This window comes from Mastigoproctus giganteus, chromosome 6 (assembly GCF_048544385.1).
Source record: "Mastigoproctus giganteus isolate SK-2022 chromosome 6, ASM4854438v1, whole genome shotgun sequence".
Classification (NCBI taxonomy): Eukaryota; Metazoa; Arthropoda; class Arachnida; order Uropygi; family Thelyphonidae; genus Mastigoproctus; species Mastigoproctus giganteus.
The window spans coordinates 22,413,610-22,435,825 of NC_143580.1; the positions used below are offsets into that span (position 1 = coordinate 22,413,610).

Consider the following 22,216-nt stretch of genomic DNA (forward strand, 5'->3'; position numbering starts at 1 on the left):
TGATCTTTGCACTAACGGTGCAAGTAACTTGCCTTTATGGATTTAGAAAAGGTCAGTGTTCCTCCACTTGCAACTTATTGCAGTATACCTTACAAGAAGTGCAATGTTAATCTGCCCCCCAAATAAAGACAAGCAGCTATAAACAATTTGACCAAGAAATTTTAACACCAGTGTGATATCACTATAAATAATTCTGTGACTTTTTGATGAAATATCTGTTTTCACTTTCACTTTTGTTCATTGGGTGTTTCTGACTGTTACACTATTTAAAGCTATAAGAGGAAACCCAATGTTTGATTCTTAAAAACTGACGGAAGGACATATAGCACACCAAATATGACAAACACATTTTCATACATTTCAACCACAGGTATTCTACTGCAAAACTAATAGTGGTATTCAGTGATTTGGAACAAAATCAGTATTTTTTTTTTTTGCTAAACTATTAACAGAAAGTTAATATACACATAAAACTAAAATTATATTGGTGACTGGGATGCAGAAATGATGCAATGCTCAAATGGAGACTGCTTAAGAGTAAAATCATGCTTGCACAGTGACCATTTTTTTAAAATGAAAATTATACAAATATGCCACAGTTTCGGTACTGTGAAAAAATGTTTTAAAATTACAGTATAAGTGCGCAGTAGTCATACTTTTGTTACATATGATAAAACATGAAATAATAATATGCTCAATAACAAGTTCTGCTACTAACAGGGATGCTTTGCTATGATTACAGCAACCTGTACACAAAATTTAAAGACCAAATACAAAAGGCTAAAAAACATAGCATTAAACATCAGCAAACAATTCTTAGTTCCTCTTCTTTTAACACTTGAAATGTTAACAATATCAAAAGCTTTCTTCATTTTCTTTTCAAAGCAAATCTTTGTTTTATTACCTGTAATAAAACAAAATTCATAAAATTTTAATGATGACAAACACTGCACCAAGTAATGTTAAAATCATTTTTAAATCTGAAAAAGAACCTATGCTGTTTAATATGTATCCAGCATGGATTGTTTATTAACTAGGTTAAAAACATGTCAAAATAAATCTGTTATTAACCCATAACTAAATAAATCTCATTATGAAGATACCTACCACAAAGTAAAATTGGAAAATTTTGAAGGATTATGAATACTAGGGTCTCAATACCCATTCTACTATTGGGATTAATTATGAGGGCATCTTTGGATGCACTGGAAATTTCTCTGGACTGGAGAAGTGCCAATGTATCATCAATACATAAAAGCATTTCTAAGAGTGAAGTCAGTAACTACAAGCCGGTTAGCCTGTCTTTAGTGGTAGGAAAAAATCTTACAGAGGCAGTGATTAAGAGTGCAATCTCTTAATCACTTAGAGGCAATGATTAAGAGTGCAAAAAAAAAAAAAAAAAATAATAAAAAAAAAAAATAAATAAATAAAATAAATCACTTTAGATAGATATGACATTCTGAATGACACACAACATGGCTTTGTTAAGGGTAAATCATGCTTAACTAACTTAGTAGGCTATTTTGAGCAGGATTTAGAGAATATTTTTGACATAGTCTATTTGGATTTTAGCCAAGCATTTGACTTGGTCCCTCATGAAAGGTTATTGTATAAGCTTGAACAGACTGGGATTACCAGTAAGAAATTACCAGTAAGGTTCTAAGATGGATTGCTGGGTAGTTGCAAGGCAGAAGGCAGACGGTTGTGATTAATGGATATTAATGGATAACGAACCACTGTTGTTTTTCATTTTCATAAATGACATTAACGAAGGGATAGAAGGTATGATGTCAAAATTTGCAGATGATGTAAAGATTGGCAGAGTCGTCAATGATTAGTGCCAAGCAGCACTCCTTCAGGATGATTGGAACAGACTTAAACTTCACTTGGGGAATAGCAACTAACAAATAAATTATACACCTGGTTGGGTTGAATTAAAAACTGGAGGAGGAAAGGGATCTTGGGAGTTACAATACAGGTAGATATGAAGTTTTCTGAACAGTGTAACCAGTCAGCCAGGAAAGCCCGTGGTGTCCTATTGATGATTTATCGAACATTATCCTGTAGAGGTAGGGTGGTCATAATCCCACTGTATAAGGCAACTGTAAGACCATATTTGGAATACTGTGTTGAAATTTTGAGACTTCATCTGAAAAAAGACATCGAGCTTCTAGAAAGGATCCAAAGATGGGCAACTCAAATGGTGAGATCAGCAGAAGGATGACCATATGAGAAAAGACTCCGATTAAGTGGGCTACAGAGCTTGGCAACCAAGCACCTCAGGTGACCTGATTGAAGTTTATAAGGCTCTGAAAGGATTAGTAAAATGAATGAGGGTGGAATTCTCACTGTTCTAAACAATTCCAGAATTAGTGGTCATAAATTCAAATTACAGGGCTTGAGGTTTAGATTAGATTGTAGGAAGTTTTCATTCAGCTAATGAGTCGGTGATAGTTGTAACAAGTTGCCCTATCGCATGGAGTTCAGGCTGACAGTTTGAATATATTCAAAGGTCAATTGGATACTTGCCTGTGTGAGGAAGGAAACAATTTTTGTTTTCTTACCTACTTGGGTGTTTTTTTTTTTTTTCTGCCAGTGCAGCAAAAGCCTGTGGCTTCCTTGCACTATAATACTATTACTAAGAGTACGGGAGGAAGAAATCACAAACGTTACTGATTCATAAATATTATTAGTTTTTATTTAATTCAAATTCAATCATTTTAAACTAAGAAATCCAATTGTGATGGATTACAAAACTACAGTGTAACCACCACTAATACGAAATTGTCATCATCACTGGCTGCTTTTAGTAAACAGTGACTGGTGGTAAAGAATAGATTTCTCAAGTGAGTTGGTGAGTCTTCTGTTTGTGGATTTTCAATTTGATTTTTTTCTATTTTACTTTCCAATAATTTTTGCATCCCTTGAATTTGAAAGTGCTAGCTACAGAGAACAGAAGATAGTTTCAGTAAGCATGTATCCTTTTTTTAGTGCTTTACAAAATATTCAATGCAAAATCAACCCCATGAGTGTAAACTGTAAGCGATATCACTATTTCTTTCTTCAACAAACATTTGATCAATAAATTTTCAAATTTCTATTGTTTAAAAAAAAAGAAAAAAAGATGATATTTCAGAATCACCACGTATCTATTTAAACCTGGGGGCATGGGGTCAGTGAAGAATCAGAACACTACAGGCATTATGAAAATGTTCATAACCACTACACGACTGCCAACATTTAGAAGTTAGAATGTGGTCATCCAAAAATAGCTTATACTCCAAAAAAATTATTTCTATTTAAAGACAAACTTTTATGGTCTATCAGTCATATCTGGTGGTGAAAATCAAAAGTGCAATTATGTGCAAAAAAATAATGCACCAAAAAATTTCTTATTAGAAACTGAGGTACTGGTACCTTTTTTTTATAATATCAAGACTGTTTACTGGTTTTAGTGTGTTATTTATTTTATTATTTATTTATTTTTTTTTTTTTTGTCCTATGGAATGCAAAAATTCTGAATATTTTGAATTTTTGAATACAGAGCAATAGAAAAATTATGTTATGAAATATAATAAATATTTAAAAGTTATTTATTTTATGTCTTAAAAGTACTTCAATTGTGTGTTTTCATTACATAGCACTGACTACTGAGAAATTCACAAGAAAAAGAGGCTTTAATGCCCTTTTCTTCTGACCCACACAGACAATGAAACAAAGCATTTTTAAAATTCACATTGCTCCTGTTTAAATAATTTCCTCTTTAAATCACATTTTTTAATGTTCCAAGAAGAAATAATTCTATATAATAATCATTCCTCTAGATTTTTGATTTTGGTTAATGGATAATAGTCTAAATTCTAGGAATCATTTCTGATATAGGTGATATTTGTTTATTTTATGGAGAATTTAACTTGAAACTTTGGGAGAAGAAATACTGCCCTTTAGAACTCAGTGTTTAGCCATTCATCAACGCCGCCCTTCAATAAAGATTCTGTTATACAGAAGGAGCAAGTGATCTATAGATTTTGTTGAAAGGTGTTTAATCATTTCATAATGGAATCCATTTAATCACAAAAATAAGTGGTCAGGGAGTTCCAACCATTGTTGTTGTTACAGAAACCATAAACACTACTTCTGTAATCATGGGAGAAGAATGTTGTATAGCAGTAAGGCAACTGGCAGAGACATTGAGAATATCAGTAGGAAGCACCCACGATCATCTGCATATGACATGTGTTTGTGCATTCAGGGTTCCAAGATTACTCGCACCTGAGCAACAGCAAGTTCACATGAGGATTTGTCAGCAGCTGCAATGGATAGTTACTAAAGATGAGGTTCTGAATAAGGTGATAACGGTGGATGAAACATGGCTTCATCATTTAAACCCAGAGAGTAAGCAATAAAACTCTGTTTGGGAGTCTGTGTCATCACTAACACCAAAAAAACCAACAAAAACTTCTTTTTTTTTTTACGTAACCGCCAAACACGAGAGGTATTAGAACCTATAGTACTTAGTACTGTGCTTGGGTTGGAGGTTGAGAAGACAAAAGAAGATATTTGTTGACATTGGACTTGAACTTCTGTAGATTGTAATTTTCAGGAAATACGTATAAAGGAAGGTTGTTCCAGAAAACGGCAGTTGAATTAATAAATGAGGAAGATGAAAAGTTGGTTCTGTGAGTTTGAAGTTGGAGAGTAAATGGCTGTTGGCAGCACGTGTTTGGACTGTTTTGAAAGAGCGGGAATTAAAGAAACCAATTCAGAAGAACAGTGCCCATGGAAGTATCTGTAGAAAAGACATGAAGCAGAAACAGTACATCTATGAGACAGCGAGTGGAGAGGCTCTGTTAGAGATGAGTCATTAATTAACCTAACTGCCCTCTTCTGAATGGAATCTAGAAACCTGAGAGAGGTTTTGGGGGCACTGCCCCAGTTGTGGGAACAATATTCCACAGTAGGATGGATTTGTGATTTGTACAGAGTGAACGGCAGTTTGGAAGAAAAGTAACACCAAGAGCAAATGAGAAAACAAAGTTTTTTAGATGCAGAGGAAGCAATATTTGTAATGTGCTTGTGCCAAGAGATTAGAAGTCAGGGTATTCCCCAAAAGACATATCAACTTGCCTAGGAATCAGAGTGTCACCAAAGATAAGCACAGGAGCAGAAGAATCCTTTTTGCGAGATATAAGACAAGACTGAGTTTTAGAAGGATTGAAATCAACTAAGTTGTCTTTGCCCCACTGGAGAATTACTTGTAGATCGGCATTTAAGGAATTGGTAGCAGATTTTCGAGAAGTTGAAGCTGATTGAGCAGGACAAGGTTTCTCAAAATGGAAAGTGGAATACAATGTGCTATCATCGGCAAAACTATGGATAGGATTTCCAGTCAATGGAAGAAGGTCATTAATATACAAGAGGAAAAGAGTGGGGGTTAAGAATTGAACCTTTGGGGACACCGGCATTAGTGGAGAAGTTAGAAGACAGAGAGCCATCTACCATCACCCTCAGTGAGCGATCAGAGAGAAAACTGGATAACCAATTACTAAAAACAGTTGGCAAATGATAAGATGGAAGCTTGTTTAGAAGACCTTTACGCCAAACACGATCGAAAGCCTTTGAGATGTCAACAGCAACTACTTGTGTTTCACCGAACCTTTCCATTGAATTAGTCCATAAATGGGTAACATAAGCCAGAATATCACCAGAGGATCGACACTGACAGAATCCATACTGGCGATCGTTGATCAGACGGAAGATTTCTAGGTAGTTTAAGAGCTGGCGGTTAATTGATTTTTCCATTACTTTAGAAAGAGTAGAAGTAATTGCAATGGGATGATAACTGGATGGGAGGGATTTGTCACCCTTTTTAGAAACTGGCTGGATATGAGCAAATTTCCAAGCAGAAGGAAAAACACCTTTGGAATAAGAAAGTGAAAAGAGGCGGCAAAAAATTGGGGAAAATAAGTTCAGGAGCACAGGTTTTGAGAACAAGTGGAGAAATACCATCGTGACCTGGAGCTACCTTAGCATCAAGATTCGTCAAAATCCTTCTGACATCCTTTTGACGGAAGACCACAGGGGGCATTGAATGGAGCATGTTGGGAAAGGTGGGAATTGTTTTATCAAGATCATTAATACATGAGTTGGAAGAAAAATGGGATGCTAGCAGGTCAGCTTTATCCTTGGCTGAAGTGACAACAGAACCATCTGGTTTGGACAGAGGTGGGAGCAGAGATAGGCAAAAGTTGTGGCCAATAGCTTTGGCAATAGACCAGAATGCTCGGCTAAGGGCAAGAAGCAAGTTTTCTACTCTTAGCCTGTTCAAACTCTAGTTTTGATTGATTAATAAATGATTTACAATTGTTGCGAGCTTTGGTGTACACAGAAAATGAAATTGGAGAATTAGAAACAAACCAATTATGATATGCAACATTCTTCTCTTGAACAGCCTTAGCACATTTATTGGAAAACCAAGGTTTAGATAAATGACGAGATTTTAAAGTGGAGTGTGGGATAAAGGATTCCATTCCTGCAAGAATTATTTCACTGACACGATCTGAACAAACGTTGACATCAAAAGTTTTGAAACAGTAATCTGACAAAGGAAAAGAAGAAAAGAAGTCTCGCAGGTCATCCCATTTTGCATTCTTGTAATGCCAAACAACACGAGGTTGGGAATAGCCATGAGATAAAGGTTCCATTGGAGAAGAGACAATCACCAAGTTGTGATCTGAAGTGCCTAAAGGACCTCTCACTTTGATTGCGTACTTAGAAGGGTTGTTTGTGAGAAAAAGATCAAGTGTATTGGCTGTATGATTAGGATTGTCCGGTATTCTTGTAGGTAAATGAACAATCCGTGCAAGGTAGTAGTAGTAGTAGTAGTGGCATGTGATGCAAGAAAGCAAGTGTATGAGCTTATGCAGCATCAGCCAAAAAAAAAAAAAAAAAAATCACACCATTCCCTCAAAATTCCTATCCAGTTCCTCCTTAAATTTATTCAACCTATCAACTTCCACAACGACAGATGGAAGTTTGTTCCAGCAATTAACCATCTGCTGGCTAAAGGCAAATTTCCGCACATCTATTCTACATCTGTCTTTTCTTAATTTGAATTTATGCCCCCTTAGGTTCGTAATCTGAACAAGTGGAAGGATCCCATCAGAATTCAGCGTGCTGAACCCATTCAAGGCCTTATACACCTCAATCAGATCACCGTGCAGGTGCCTAGTCTCCAGCCACTGCAATTTGCAGAACTTAAGCCTCTCTTGGTAAGAGGATCCCTTCATTCCCCTCACCAATCTTGTTGCTCTTCTCTGTACACGCTCAAGTAAATACATCCTTCCTAAAATGAGGCCTCCAGACCTGTACGCAGTACTTAAGGCGTGGCCTGACCATTGCCTTATACAGAGGGACAATCACCTCCTTCTCCCTGCTAGCAAAATTTTTATATATCATTGACAAAACCCCATGACCTGCCCTGGCAGCCTGTCTGCATTGCTCAGAAAACTTCATATCTGACTGCACAATTACTCCCAGGTCTTTTTCATTTTCTACCACCTTAAGTGTAGTACCACACAGTTGGTACGTTTCTCTGGGGTTACTTCTACCCATATGCAGTACTTTGCATTTGTCAAGGTTAACCTTCAGTTGCCACTTCTTAGCCCATCTGCCCAAATTATCTAGATCCTGTTGCAGTAGCACACTGCCATTACTGTCATTAACAACCCTGCCAACCTTTGTATCATCTGCAAACTTCGACATTAAGCCTGATATACCTTCATCAATATCATTGATAAATATACAAAACAACAGTGGACCTAACACCGAACCCTGTGGGACTCCACTAATAACATTAGTCCAAGAAGAGCAGCAACTTACCCTTAATACCATTCTGCTCCAATTTGTACAATAGTCTTCCCTGCGCAACAGTGTCAAAAGCTTTCCTGAAATCCAAATATATGATATCAAAATTATTTTTTGCATCCAGTTCCTTTGTAACCACATCATAATATCCTATCAAATTTGTAAGACAAGACTTTCCCTTAACAAACCCATGCTGTGTCTGAATTATTGCTGCAGTCTTGTCTAGATGATCCTGCAATGCATCTTTAACCAGTGACTCCATTATTTTACCCGGAACAGAAGTTAAACTAATTGGTCTGTAATTACTCGTGTCACCCTTCCATCCCCTATCTCCAGTCCGTGGCAACCTCCCCTGAGTCCAAGGATGCCCTCATAATTATGGCTAAGGGTTTATTAGTAATTGCAAAAGCCTCAGCATCATGACCAGATGGGTCGTTGTGACTAGAAAACGGAAGCCAGCTGGAGTTGTGAACATTAAAATCACCAAGGAAAATTACCTCACTGTTAGGAAAGTTGGACTGGAGAAAGTCAAGTTGCAAAGAGAGGAAAGTCAAAGAGATCCAAGTGATTAGTGGAGTTGGGAGAACGGTAGAGACAATAGATGAATTTGACACAATGAGGTAGAGAGATTTTAAGCCAGAGAAGATAAGAGAGGAGATTCCAAATTGCCAAGTCTCTGACAGGGAATATCAGAACGGACATATGCACAAGTACTTTGAGGCGAAAGGAATCATACAGCAAATAATTTTGGCATCTGAGATGAGCAGTAGTTGAATCAACCGATAACTGAGATTCTGTCAGAAAAAGTACATGGGGTTTGGCAGACTGCAATTGGAAATGGACATCGTTGAGATTAGAATTGAGACCACGTATATTTGTGAAATGAATTAGGAAGTGCTTGGGAGGTTTAGATCTTTTTGCAGATAAGCTTGCTCTATTAGTTTGACAATTCATGGTGTATTCAATAGTAAGAAAAAGTGGGTGGGACATGCTGTATTAAGTAATGAAATATTTGGATATGGCATACACATGGTAAGAATATACCCAGATCCTTCACATAACGTGGCCTTGACAATGCTCCCCACATACACACTACTCGGTAACTAGGAGGCTTCCGGATCAGCTAGTGTATAATCTTGCTACCATTACTCTGCCAGATAGTGCCTGGAGGGAGTCCGAGTAGTGTGTATGCGGGGAGCATTGTCGAGGCCACGTTATGTCAAGGATCTGGGTATATTCTTACATATTTGAATATACCATAGTCAAATATTTCATTACTTAATACAGCATGTCCCACCCACTTTTTCTTACTATTCAATACACCATGAATTGTCAAACTAATAGAGCAAGCTTATATGCGAAAAGATCTAAACCTCCCAAGCACTTCCTAATTCATTTCACAAATATACGTGGTCTCGATTCTAATCTCAACGATGTCCGTTTCCACTTGCAGTCTGCCAAACCCCATGTACTTTTTCTGACAGAATCTCAGTTATCGGTTGATTCAACTACTGCTCATCTCAGATGCCAAAATTATTCGCTGTGTGATTCCTTTCGCCTCAAAGGTGGTACTTGTGCATATGTCCGTTCTGATATTCCCTGTCAGAGACTTGGCAATTTGGAATCTCCTCTCTTTGACCTACTCTGGCTTAAAATCTCTCTACCTCATTGTGTCAAATTCATCTGTTGTCTCTACTACTCCCAACAGTTCTCCCAACTCCACTAATCACTTGGAGCTTTTTGACTTCCTCTCTTTGGAACTTGACTTTCTCCAGTCCAACTTTCCTAACAGTGAGGTAATTTTCCTTGGTGATTTTAATGTTCACAACTCCAGCTGGCTTCCGTTTTCTAGTCACACTGACCCAGCTGGTCGGGATTCTGAGGCTTTTACAATTACTAGCACAGATTGTTCATTTACCTACAAGAATACCGGACAATCCTAATCATACAGCCAATACGTTTGATCTTTTTCTCACAAACAACCCTTTTAGGTACACGGTCGAAGTGACAGGTCCATTAGGCACTTCAAATCACAACTTTGTGATTGTCTCTTCTCCAATGGAACCTTTATCTCATGGCTATTCCCAACCTCGTGTTGTTTGGCATTACAGGAATGCAAAATGGGATGACCTGCGAGACTTCTTTTCCATGGTCGGATTACTGTTTCAAAAGTTCTGATGTCAACGTTTGCTCAGATCGTGTCAGTGAAATTATTCTTGTAGGAATCCTTTATCCCACACTCCACTTTAAAATCTCGTCCTTTATCTAAACCTTGGTTTTCCAATAAACGTGCTAAGGCTGTTCAAGAGAAGAATGTTGCATATCGTAATTGGCTTGTTTCTAATTCTTCAGTTTCATTTTCTGCCTACACCAAAGCTCGCAACAATTGTAAAGCAGTTATTAATCAGTCCAAACTAGAGTTCGAACAGGCTAAGAGTAGAAAACTTGCTTCTTGCCCTAATGGTAGCCGAGCATTCTGGTCTCTTGCCAAAGCTATTGGCCGCAACTTTTTCCCATCTCTGCTCCCACCTCTGTTCAAACCAGATGGTTCATTTGTCACTTCAGCCAAGGATAAAGCTGACCTGCTAGCATCCCATTTTTCTTCCAACTCATGTATTAATGATCTTGATAAAACAATTCCCACCTTTCCCAACATGCTCCATTCAATGCCCCCTGTGGTCTTCCGTCAAAAGGATGTCAGAAGGATTTTGACGAATCTTGATGCTAAGGTAGCTCCAGGTCACGATGGTATTTCTCCACTTGTTCTCAAAACCTGTGCTCCTGAACTTACTCCTATTCTTTGTCGCCTTTTTTCACTTTCTTATTCCAAAGGTGTTTTTCCTTCTGCTTGGAAATTTGCTCATATCCAGCCAGTTCCTAAAAAGGGTGACAAATCCCTCCCATCCCACTGCAATTACTTCTACTCTTTCTAAAGTAATGGAGAAATCAATTAACTGCCAACTCTTAAACTACCTAGAAACCTTCCGTCTGATCAACGATCACCAGTATGGATACCGTCAGTGTCGATCCACTGGTGATATTCTGGCTTATGTTACCCATTCATGGACTAATTCAATGGAAAGGTTCGGTGAAACACAAGTAGTTGCTCTTGACATCTCAAAGGCTTTCGATTATGTTTGGCATAAAGGTCTTCTAAACAAGCTACCATCTTATCGTTTGCCAACTGTTTTTAGTAATCGGTTATCCAGTTTTCTCTCTGATCGCTCACTGAGGGTGATGGTAGATGGCTCTCGGTCTTCTAACTTCTCCACTAATGCTGGTGTCCCCCCAAGGTTCAGTTCTTTCCCCCACTCTTTTGCTCTTGTATATTAATGACCTTCTTCCATTGACTGGAAATCCTATCCATAGTTTTGCCGATGATAGCACACTGCATTCCACTTTCCATTTTGAGAAACCCTGTCCTGCTCAATCAGCTTCAACTTCTCGAAAATCTGCTACCAATTCCTTAAATGCCGATCTACAGGTAATTCTCCAGTGGGGCAAAGACAACTTAGTTTATTTCAACCTTTCTAAAACTCAGTCTTGTCTTATATCTCGCAAAAAGGATTCTTCTGCTCCTATGCTTATTAGTGACACTCCGATTTCTAGGCAAAATGATATATCTCTTTTGGGGATTACCCTGACTTCTAATCTCTCTTGGCACAAGCACATTACTAATATTGCTTCCTCTGCATCTAAAAAACTTGGTTTTCTCTTTCGCTCTCAGCGTTACTTTTCTTCCAAACAGCTGCTCACTCTGTATAAATCGCAAATCCACCCTGCCATGGAATATTGTTCTCACATCTGGGGTGGTGCCCCCAAAACCTCTCTCAGGCTTCTTGACTCCATTCAGAAGAGGGCAGTTAGGTTAATTAATGATCCATCTCTAACAGAGTCTCTCCACTCGCTTTCTCATAGACGTACTGTTTCTGCTGCATGCCTCTTCAACAGATACTTCCATGGGAACTGTTCTTCTTCTGAATTGGCTTCTATAATTCCCGCTCTCTCTTTCAAAACAGTCCGAACATGTGCCACCACTAGCCAATGTCCGTTTACTGTCCAACTTCAAACACACAGAATCAACTTTTCATCTTCCTCGTTTATTCATTCAACTGCCGTTTTCTGGAACAACCTTCCTTTATACGTATTTCCTGAAAATTACAATCTACAGAAGTTCAAGTCCAATGTCAACAAATATCTTCTTTCGTCTTCTCAACCTCCAACCCAAGAACGATACTAAGTACTATAGGTTCTAATACCTCTCGTGTTTGGGGTTCACATAAAAAAAAAAAAAAAATTTTTTTTGTCCAATTGCTTCTACGGGACTCCCCTGCCAATTAAATTTTCAAACAAGTCTAAACATCATTGCAAATGCCTTACTTACTGAGCACATACAAAAATATATACATATATATTTGAGGAACTCGGCAATATATACTTGACTAAAATTTTGAAGAAAAGTAAAATTTTTGTAAACCTTGTTTTGTTGTTTTTGTTTTGTTATTTGGTTTTTAGGAGCATTAGCAACTAAGGCCATATTGCTCCGTGATATGCGGTGGTCATTCCCTGGCCTTTCCGCATCCTCCGTATTTGGTGGTGACGGGCTCGAACCCCGGTCTAATCAAGAAGCGTGTTCTACGCACTGCTGCTCCTTCCCACCTGGCTACGGAGGTGCCCGTTTGTAAACCTAAAATAAGACATTATTTCCAAAAATCTTTAAGGAAAAGTTGGTGGATAAGCTACTAAAGAAACAAAATTTATAATACAGTAAAGAAAAGTTCTAAAAGATTTTATTAATCATAAATCTAAACAAATCTAGTAATGGTAAAAACAAATCTAGTAATAAATTTACATTTGTATCTATTAATTTCTTGAGGATTTATGAAAATCCTCTTTAATCCTTTAGCAGACATATATTGTGCATTTAATAATGCCAAAAACAGAAAAGCATAAAATTATAAAAATTAAATGTTAGAATTATGTCAGTGTGAATTTCAGTATTCCTATTGTGTGGTATTCTGCTTTGATCTGCATTACTGATTATTTTTTAATTAGAAAAGTATATACATAAAGAAAAATTTCTTTCAAAGCCTTAGTTTGGGCTACAGTTTCTTTTACCCCACATTGCTATGTATTAAAATGAAATGGTCTGGAAATAATTTTTTAGATAATAAGATTGCATGCTAAAAATATTATTTGTTGTTATCATTCATATAGTGTCAGAATAAAGAATAAATTTATAAAATGTACCATTTTAAACTAATTCTTAACTTTATCAAAAAAAAAAAAAAAAAAAAAAAGAAAGAAACCCTGATGTTTTAAAAAAAAAAAAAAAAAAAAAAAATCAGTAAACCATTAAGATTTTTATTTATTTTTTTGGCATACCCGCTACAGGATTAATACTAAATTTATTATTATTATAAAAAAGATATTTCATTAGCTACATTTTAAAGTGAAAAAAAAAAAAAAAAAAAAAATGTGGTTTACTTGCTTAAACAAAGTCAACATCCATGTCTTCTGTTTGCTTCCTAACAATTCCACCACGTCCCCTGCCTCGTCCTCTAAAAATAAATAGAAAGCTTATTATCATGTTATGCTTCTTTAAAATCAATGGCACAAACTTTCCCCTAAATAATAAATTTAAATACAACTGTAATGTAGTAGTGAAAAAGGTCTACGTGCTCTGGATTCATTACGAAAATTTTATTTTGTTTCTCAGAGCAAACTAAACTAGAATTACAATTAATAAGCTTTCGGCTGGGAGGCAGCCTTCTTCAGATTGAATACATGAATGGCAGTATTCATGTATTCAATCTGAAGAAGGCTGCCTCCCAGCCGAAAGCTTATTAATTGTAATTCTAGTTTAGTTTGCTCTGAGAAACAAAATAAAATTTTTGTAATGTAGTAATCACCTGATTTAAAAGTATCTAATTTTAAGAACACGAATTTGACTTTTGATTAAGAGGAACCTGCTAACCACTCTAAACCCTTCTGTATAAAAAAGGGTGACTCTTTCCCAATAGGTTTTTTGCTGTTAGAATAGATGATTTCATGATGTTTTTTATTTTGATTCAGTGCCCAGGCTCTGCACCCACCACGGAGCCCAAATGGAATGTCCACTACCCAGCAAGCAATAAATGCACTCAGGAGTGGGATGCCAGGGCTACGCAGACACCATACCTGCACTGCAGCCAGCCTGAATCCTGACCCTTAGACCACGAGGGTAGGTGTGTAGAACTGACACGGTTGACCCTTGCAGGTGAACCCACAAGCTGATTGATCCTGGCCAGGCCTTCCTGTTGAAGTAGGGGCCAAAGTGGTGTGCTGAAGCTAGGCCCCGCAACCACTAGGATCCCCCTTTCCGAATTTCCATAGGTTGCAGCACTTGGTAAACATGCTGGATTCCTATGATGTTAGCCTGTAACCTAGGCTGTGGGCATTGGATCCCAGTGATGCTAATCTAAAAGCACAGCAGCATCACTGGGAGGTCCCCACGTCGAGGGGTCAGAAGTTGGTACTCAACACAAAAGCACTGTTTTTATAGATACAGAGAAACCAGCCCAGATTTCATAGCCATAAGTCATTGAAGAAAACTTTAAAACTAAAATTTATGAAGTGATCAGCAGTAATTTCTAAGCCTTTACTGTTTAATACATTATTATCCAGGGACTTAGATAAAGTGTATGAGAGAGCCCATATTTTTATAACATCAGCACAAGAGATAAACGAAATTTCAAGAGCAGCTAGTTGGGGAAATAAGGGAACAAAAAAGAACAGTAGATAGGGTCGGTCCCACACGGGTATGACAGTGACATTTCATTAAAAATTTTCTCAACAAACATTCATTATTAGAAAAATTTAGAGTATAGTTAAGTAATCAGACTTTTAGAAAGAAAAGGATATCAACAGTGATACCATACAGTTCAATCACAAAAAATGTCTATAAAATGTTAACAGAATCAAATGCAGACTGTATATTAAGAGAGAGAGAGAGACTATATCTAGCTGTGCTTTATGTTCCAATGCATTGGTATGAGAAATGAGATGGATAAGAGATCAGTGACCATAGATGTAACCTACTTTCCACAATGCATACTGGAACATGAATTTAGGAGAATGTGGTGTATAAGCAGAGCTTTTTAACTTTTGGTACAAGAAAGATATTAAAATGACTGTAGGTGGGGGAATCAAAGGTACACCTTTGGGCATAAAGGTAGGTAAGGTTCCTGGCATATACCTAGTAATTTTGAGGGAGGCCGCCAGGGAGGATACTGAATCACTGAAGTTAATTATGATTAATTATGATGCACCTTTAGACTCGGGAGAGAGATTCCTTTGGACTGGAGAAATGCCAGCATATAAAAGTGAAGTTGGTAGTTATAGACTGGTTTGTCTGACTTCAGTAGTAGGGAAAACCTTAGAGGCAATGATAAGAGTGCAATCCAGGGATATTTAGATATATATGGCTTTCTGAATAGCACAAATCTTGTTTTGCTGAGGGAAATTCAATTTTAACTAACTTAGTAGGCTATATTGACACAGTTCCTCATGAGAGGTTACTGTATAAGCTGGAACATGGGATTACCAAAAAAAAAAAAAAAAAATTCTAAGATGGATTGCTAGGTGGCTGCAGGGCAGAAGGTTGTGATTAATGGATATTCTTCAGATTGGTGTAACGACAGGAATGAAGTCCTCCAAGGACCAGTTCTTGGACCACTGTTGTTTTTCACTTTCATAACATGACATTGACAAGAGGATAGAAAGCTTGATGTCAAAATTTGCAGACAATATAAAGACTGGTAGAGTAGTTAATGCAGTATCAAACAGCACTCCTTCGGGATGACTTGAACAGGTAGCAAGAATGGTCAGAAAAGTGGCAGCTAAGTTTTAATGCAGCAAAATGCAAGGTCTTAACACTTGGGTAATAGCACCCCCAAAATAAATTATACACCTGGTGGAGTTGAATTAAAAACAGTAGAGGAAGAAGGGGATCTGGGAGTTATAATATGGGCAGATATGAAGTTTTCTGAGCAGTGTAAACAGGCAGCCAGGAAAGCCCATGATTCCCTATTGATGATTTATCAAACATTATCCTCTAGGGGAGTGTTTCTCAACCTTTTTTTAATTATCGCTCCCTAAAGGGAGTTTTTTTTTTTAGACAATTTTTTTAATTGCCCCCCGCCCCCATGGAACTTTAAACAAGAAAATACTTTATACTTTTTTTTTATTCAATGGGATCTTTGAGCCTGATGCCTCTTAGATAATAGGTCAATGTTTGGTATGATGTTAGTAAGTTTAATTCTAATGTCTCCTCTTGAACATATCAATTCTGTTTCTTTCCTTTGTTATTATTTTATTTACTGAATTACAACCACTTTCAACCATATAAGATGTTGGAAAACAAAGAAGCACTTTTGCCATTTCAGACCACATTATTGGATAAAGAAGTTTAGTTATTTTTTATCCTCACAACTCAGCAATTCCACCTTTTTCAAATTTATATTTGCATTCTTCATTACGTTTCAATTCAATGAGTTCTTGAATTTCTTCACTAGCAGACCCAGCATCGCATCCAATTGGATCTAACATCCATGGCTTCACTTAAAAAAAAAATAAATCTGAAAATCTGTTTTTCATTTCACCTTATAAAGAACACGAATGATCTGAATAATTTTAATTATTATACTGAGAGATTGATAAAGAACTGGACTAATATTTTTTGCAACCAGATATGTTGGTGCACAATGCAGTGTACTGCAAGAACTTTGGGACATTCTTTAGGTGGGCTATAAAACCTCTGTCTTCCAACCATGGAGGTAACACCATCAGTGGCACGGATCCCAAATTTTCCAATGGTACTTGTATTTCATCAAACCATGGTTTTACTGCAGCAAAAATTGATACTCCAGTATAATCAGTTTCTATGGATTTTACAAACAACATCTCTTCTTGCAATTTACAATCACCATCAAAATAGCGAACTTAGAAGGGCCTTATTGTCAGTAACTATGGATTCATCAATCTGAATAGAAAATTTTCTAGTTTTTAGTTTGTCAATTAGCTGCTCTTCAATGTTAACTGACATCCCATCGATTCGTCTTTGTATTGAATCATTGCTCAATGGCAATGCTTTTAAAATACTGGAAGGATTTTGATGCAACACTGTTGAAATTAGTCTCTAATGCGGATCGTATAACAGTCTCAGCAACTGTATGAGCACTACCAGTTTTTGCAATGATTTCTGCAATTTTATAAGACACAATCATTCCATAATCATTTGTTTGTGCATTCTTCTTAAATAAGAAAGTAACAGTGTTATGTTGCTCAAAATTCTGTTTTAAAATTTTAAAATATTCGATATGTTTAACAACTATATCAGGATATTTCCTTTTAAGTGATCTAAAAGTCTTGATGGTTTCATAGCCTCATTTGAAAAAGAACTATTACACATAAGACATGGGGCTGTCTCGAGTCAAATGGGCTTTCAATAAAACCGTAAGCTAGATATTCATCCAGACACTTTCTTTCCAGCACCTGACATGGTTGAAGACGGGTTGAATTACTACAAAGAATTAAATAATAAAATATAAACTATTCTTATTTAACTCTCATAGCCCATGTCACTCACAAAAGTACTGTGGATCAAAAATAAACAACTTCCACAAGGAAACAATAAATCAATACTGTTGCTTATAAAGTAAAAACAACAGACTAAAACATTTCCTCATCCAATCCATGCCTCATATATTGACCAACGAAACAAAATAAGAAATAAATAAACCACTCTTACCATGCCACCGGCAAGGTTGCAGCTGTCGGAAAGGTACAAATGCCAAGGATTGCAGAGACATTACCTCTGAAAGCACTTAGGCATTTAATGCCTAAGCAAAGGTGGTTTAGAAAACCCAAAGAGAGAAATTACATATTAATTACATAGGAATAAGATGTCATTGGGTAGGGTTGAACTTTGGAGGGCCACAAACCATTCTATTACCTATGATTTTTTCTCCCTAGGGGCGATATTGCCCACGTTGAGAATACCTGCTCTAGAGATATCAAACAGGAGATAAACAAAATTCCAAGAGCAACTAGTTGGGGAAATAAGGAAACAAAAAAAGAACAGTAGATAGGGTCCCACACTAGGGTATGACAGTGACATTTCATTATAGATTTTCTTAACAAACATTCATTATTAGCAACATTTAGAGTATGGTTAAGTAATCAGAGGTATCCCACTGGCAAAAAACTGTTGCGCTGCCTTTGTTTAAATGTATCCCGTCTCTACAAAACAGATGCCTTCTACCTACAAGTGCGAGCCAAGCTGATAAAAATTTCTCCCCAAAAGCCTTGCAGAGTCCTCCAAGTCTTGAATTAATGCATAAGGCTTTCAGCATATATTCCCGCCTATTGTGCCTGGTCAGAATTGCAGACAAATAAACATTCTAACCTAACTTGTGGTATTTCTACAGCATGGTCCTATATTTGTCTAACAAATCGTTTGTGCTTAATATCATTAGTCCCCACATGAATAATAATATTCTCTTTACTCCCCTTAAAATCTGACAATCTGTTGCTGACATCATTAATTGTTGCTCCCAGCAGACATACCCTGGTTCTAGTTCACCTATCCTTATTACAAATTACAAAAAAATATTTCCCATTTCCCTGAGATTTGGGGTTTTTTTTTTTTTTTTTAGGAGCATTAGCAACTAAAGCCATACTGCTCCGGGATATGCGGTGGTCGTTCCCTGACCTTTCCGCATCCTCCATATTTGGTGGTGACGGGCTCGGAACCCGGTCAAATCAAGAAGCTTGTGATACGAAACTGCTGCTCCTTCCCACCTGGCTATGGAGGCGCCCATTTCCCTGAGAATGGAGTCTCCTCCATTGTCAGGGAGGAGACTTCCTTCATATCATTCTCTGTCAATTATGACAGAGAATGTGATATGAAGATGAGCAGAAAAAAAGGAGAGAGCCTATATTGGAAGGTAGAAAATTTTTGAGTGTTAGTAAAGAGTAAATCAAGTATATTATATGGGCGTCTCTTGTAGGAAAGTCAATAATTGATTAAGAATGAGCACAGACAGAAGCTCCTGTACCTGAAAAGCAGGTAGGCACAGGTTAGAGGACAAAGAGATTGAAGTTGCCAAACAGAATAGTATTTAGTTTTAAAGAAATAATCTGAAGACAATAATCCTCATTTGACGCAATGGAAAATACACATTAATTATATTAGCCTAAAGAATTCCAGACATATTCAGTAATAATTGTTTCAAATAGGTCACAGTCAAATTTTACTATTTGAATAATTTTATATAAAGTTTTTGTAGAGAAGAGAACCCCAACACCTCTCCTACAGGACCCAGTTAAAAACAGCCGAGTACCCAGTAAGGGTGGGCACAATTAACTCCTTGTTGATTTCAGAGAACCATGTTCCAGTTGGACAATATAAAACCAAGATAAAAGCAGTAAGGGTTTGAGTTCACTAAGCTTATTTCTAAGGCTGAGAACATTATGACTAAAGAATAGTCTCAAAGAAATTTTGACAAATAACTGACATCAATTATTGTTAGAAGAGTTGAAAGGAAGATGATAATGACATTTCCTTGGGCAGCATGACTGAAGTGACGGTGCAATGTAGCTGTGATTCTTTGTATAGGTTGCCTTAGCTTTCCTGTATTCACAGAGCAGGTAGTCAGAAATGGGAATGAACGAAAGTTATATGGAATGGAAGACGGAAAATGATTGTGATAACACAAAGAATATTTCTTTTCAGACCACCCTTTTCTGGATGGAATCCACAAAAGTTGGATGGGCAGAATAGTTTAGTAACAGCAATGACAGAAGCATAAGCTGCAATGGCTCTAGGACTGTTTACATTTCTGGAGAAAAGGAGTTGCTCAGTGGAATAGTGAATCAAAATCAGAAGAGAAAATACACGCAACATAAGGCAAGGACATTAGAAACATCACTATTATTATAACGAATTATAACTGAAAAAGACTATAAACAAAAAGCAAAAGAAGAGCACAGGCAGCAAGCTACAGTGTAGCAGTAGCACCACCAAAGAGGGTGCTGATTCTCTTTAAAAATTACAGCTGTGAATTACAGGCTCCGAAAAAGCGATAAGTGTTTGCTTTTTATTTACCTAATTGTTATTTTATATTGTATTTTATACATAGTCTTATAGTTCTAGCTATGCTGGTTATTTTTATTTTTAATTTAGATAAAGAGTTTTTGTAGATTACTACTTAATATACATAAAACCGTTATTTCGTTCCGAATCTTGCAGCCATTGTTTTTGTATAGAGTGGTAGGGAATTCAAATTTTTAATTGTGTTAACTAGGCAGCTCTAACGTATAATTATATAGCGTAATACACATCATTGTTTCTATTAGATAGTGTAATATTGACATTTAATTAATTAAATTTATTGATCTTATTAATTTAAAACATCATGCCCCAGACTAGAGCAGCAAAGCAACGTGCACAAAGTGGTAGGAGTGCTGTGACTCAGGGGAGAATTGAGGGGGGCGATTCTCCAATGCATCACAGCCTTAAAAAAAATGTGCAACTTGTGAAATGTTTGCCAAACTCTCTGGAACAGAACACGATATTGCCATGGGGGATGTCTTTGTGTGTGCGCAATGTAAGGAAATCAGGCGACAACTCAGCGTTGTTATGGGCCTATATAAGAGCTTGAAGGACAGGGTGGATGCCCTCGAAGGATCTAAATTGAGAGGCCCATCAAGCTCTCAGCTGCCCACATCAACGCCAGAGCTTGCACTTGGTCATCGCACGACACAGCGGCAACCCCCAAGGCAGAATGCGCTGGTCCCACAGGAACTAGTAGTTGTTGGTGACTATTGTCAGGGAAACGGGGAACATGCTTTGTAAAAAGGATAGGTGGAACAGGACCAGGGTATGTCTGCCAGGGCCAAAGGTTGATGACGTTGTAGATGTAGAGCGGATATCATCTTTTAAGGGCACAAAAGGTGATATAGTTGTACACGTTGGCACTAATCATATTAAGAGTAGGAGACTGGCAGAATTACTTAACAAGTACAGGTCACTGTTGAACAAAAGCTGAGAATTAGGGTTGAATTTGAAAGTGTCTGCAATTCTGCCCAGACACGATAGGAGAGAGTATATGATGAGAGCCTTGTCGATCAATTCGGCCCTGGAAAGATTGTGCAAGGCTCAAGGGGTAAAAATTTTTTCAGCCTGGTCTGTACTTATTAACAGGAGAGACTGCTTCTACAGGGATGGGATACACTTAAATAGAAAGGGTGCCAAGAATATTTGCTGATGCTATCGAGGCAGTGTTAGGCGGGTCGGAAAATTGCTAGCTTGGGGAGATACAAGGACTAATAGTTTAATAGTAGCCGCAGGCAGAGAGGTGAAGGTGATTCTTGCACAACTTCTATTAGAATAAGTAGCGACCTGGAGTGAGGGGTGTTGGGGGTTTCAGGGACGGATTCCAGTCATCATGAAATAGGTGGGTGTATGGGATGTGTTAGGGGGAATAGGAATAGGTGTATGTATACTAATGCTAGAAGTATAGTAAATAAATTTGATGAATTTGAAGTGTTGGTCAAGACATTAAAGGCAGATATTGTTGGGATAGCAGAGATGTGGTGTCATCCAGATATAAGGAATGCAGAACTGGAATTTGGGGAGTACAATGTGTACAGAAAGGATAGACAGGATAGGAAGGGAGGAGGTGTTATGCTGTTAAGAAAACAGCATAAAATCAAAAGAAGTGCATCCAGTTGATATAGATGAACAGTGCACTGTTGAGTCAGTTTGGTGTGACATAAGCACTGCGAAAGCAAAAATAAGAGTAGGAGTGTGTTATAGGCCTAATGACTCGAATGAGTACAATGAACAATTGTACAGAGAAATAGAGTGGGCTAGTAAATCAGAATGTCTTATAATGGGGGATTTTAACTTCCCAGATATTGACTGGAACTTGTGGGTTGGTCACTCACACACTAGTTACACTTTTGTGGATTTATTGGATGATTGTTTTCTGCAGCAGCATGTTTGAGAGGCAACCAGAGAGAGTAATACTCTGTATCTGGTTATCAGCAGTGATCATTCGTGTATTAAGAATTTGCAGATAAAGGAACCACTAGATGGCTGTGATCACAGTGTACTGATGTGGGATTTACTTAAAGATATAATTACCATCAGGAGTAAAGGAAAGGGTTTTTGCTTCCGTAAAGGTGAGTACAGTGGTCTCAGACAGATTTTAAATTCTGTACAGTGGGATCAACTGACGATGTTACCAACAGTGAATTCTAAGTGGGAAGCATTCAAGGAATTAATCGTGGATGCTACTAAAAG

General features: G+C 37.3%; 1 protein-coding gene across 1 annotated transcript in view; it reads right to left on the reverse strand.

The window, feature by feature from the left end:
* Positions 1-515: 515 nt before the first annotated feature.
* Positions 516-22,216, reverse strand: part of LOC150084081 (THO complex subunit 4-A-like) — a 94,985-nt gene continuing 73,284 nt past the window's right edge. Inside the window, exons 5-6 of the mRNA XM_090375024.1 lie at positions 13,354-13,427; positions 516-904 (exon numbers count right to left, since the gene is read on the reverse strand). Coding sequence (XP_090231150.1) covers positions 13,358-13,427 — 70 coding nt within the window. The 3' untranslated portion in view covers positions 516-904; positions 13,354-13,357. The remainder of the gene's footprint in view (positions 905-13,353; positions 13,428-22,216) is intronic.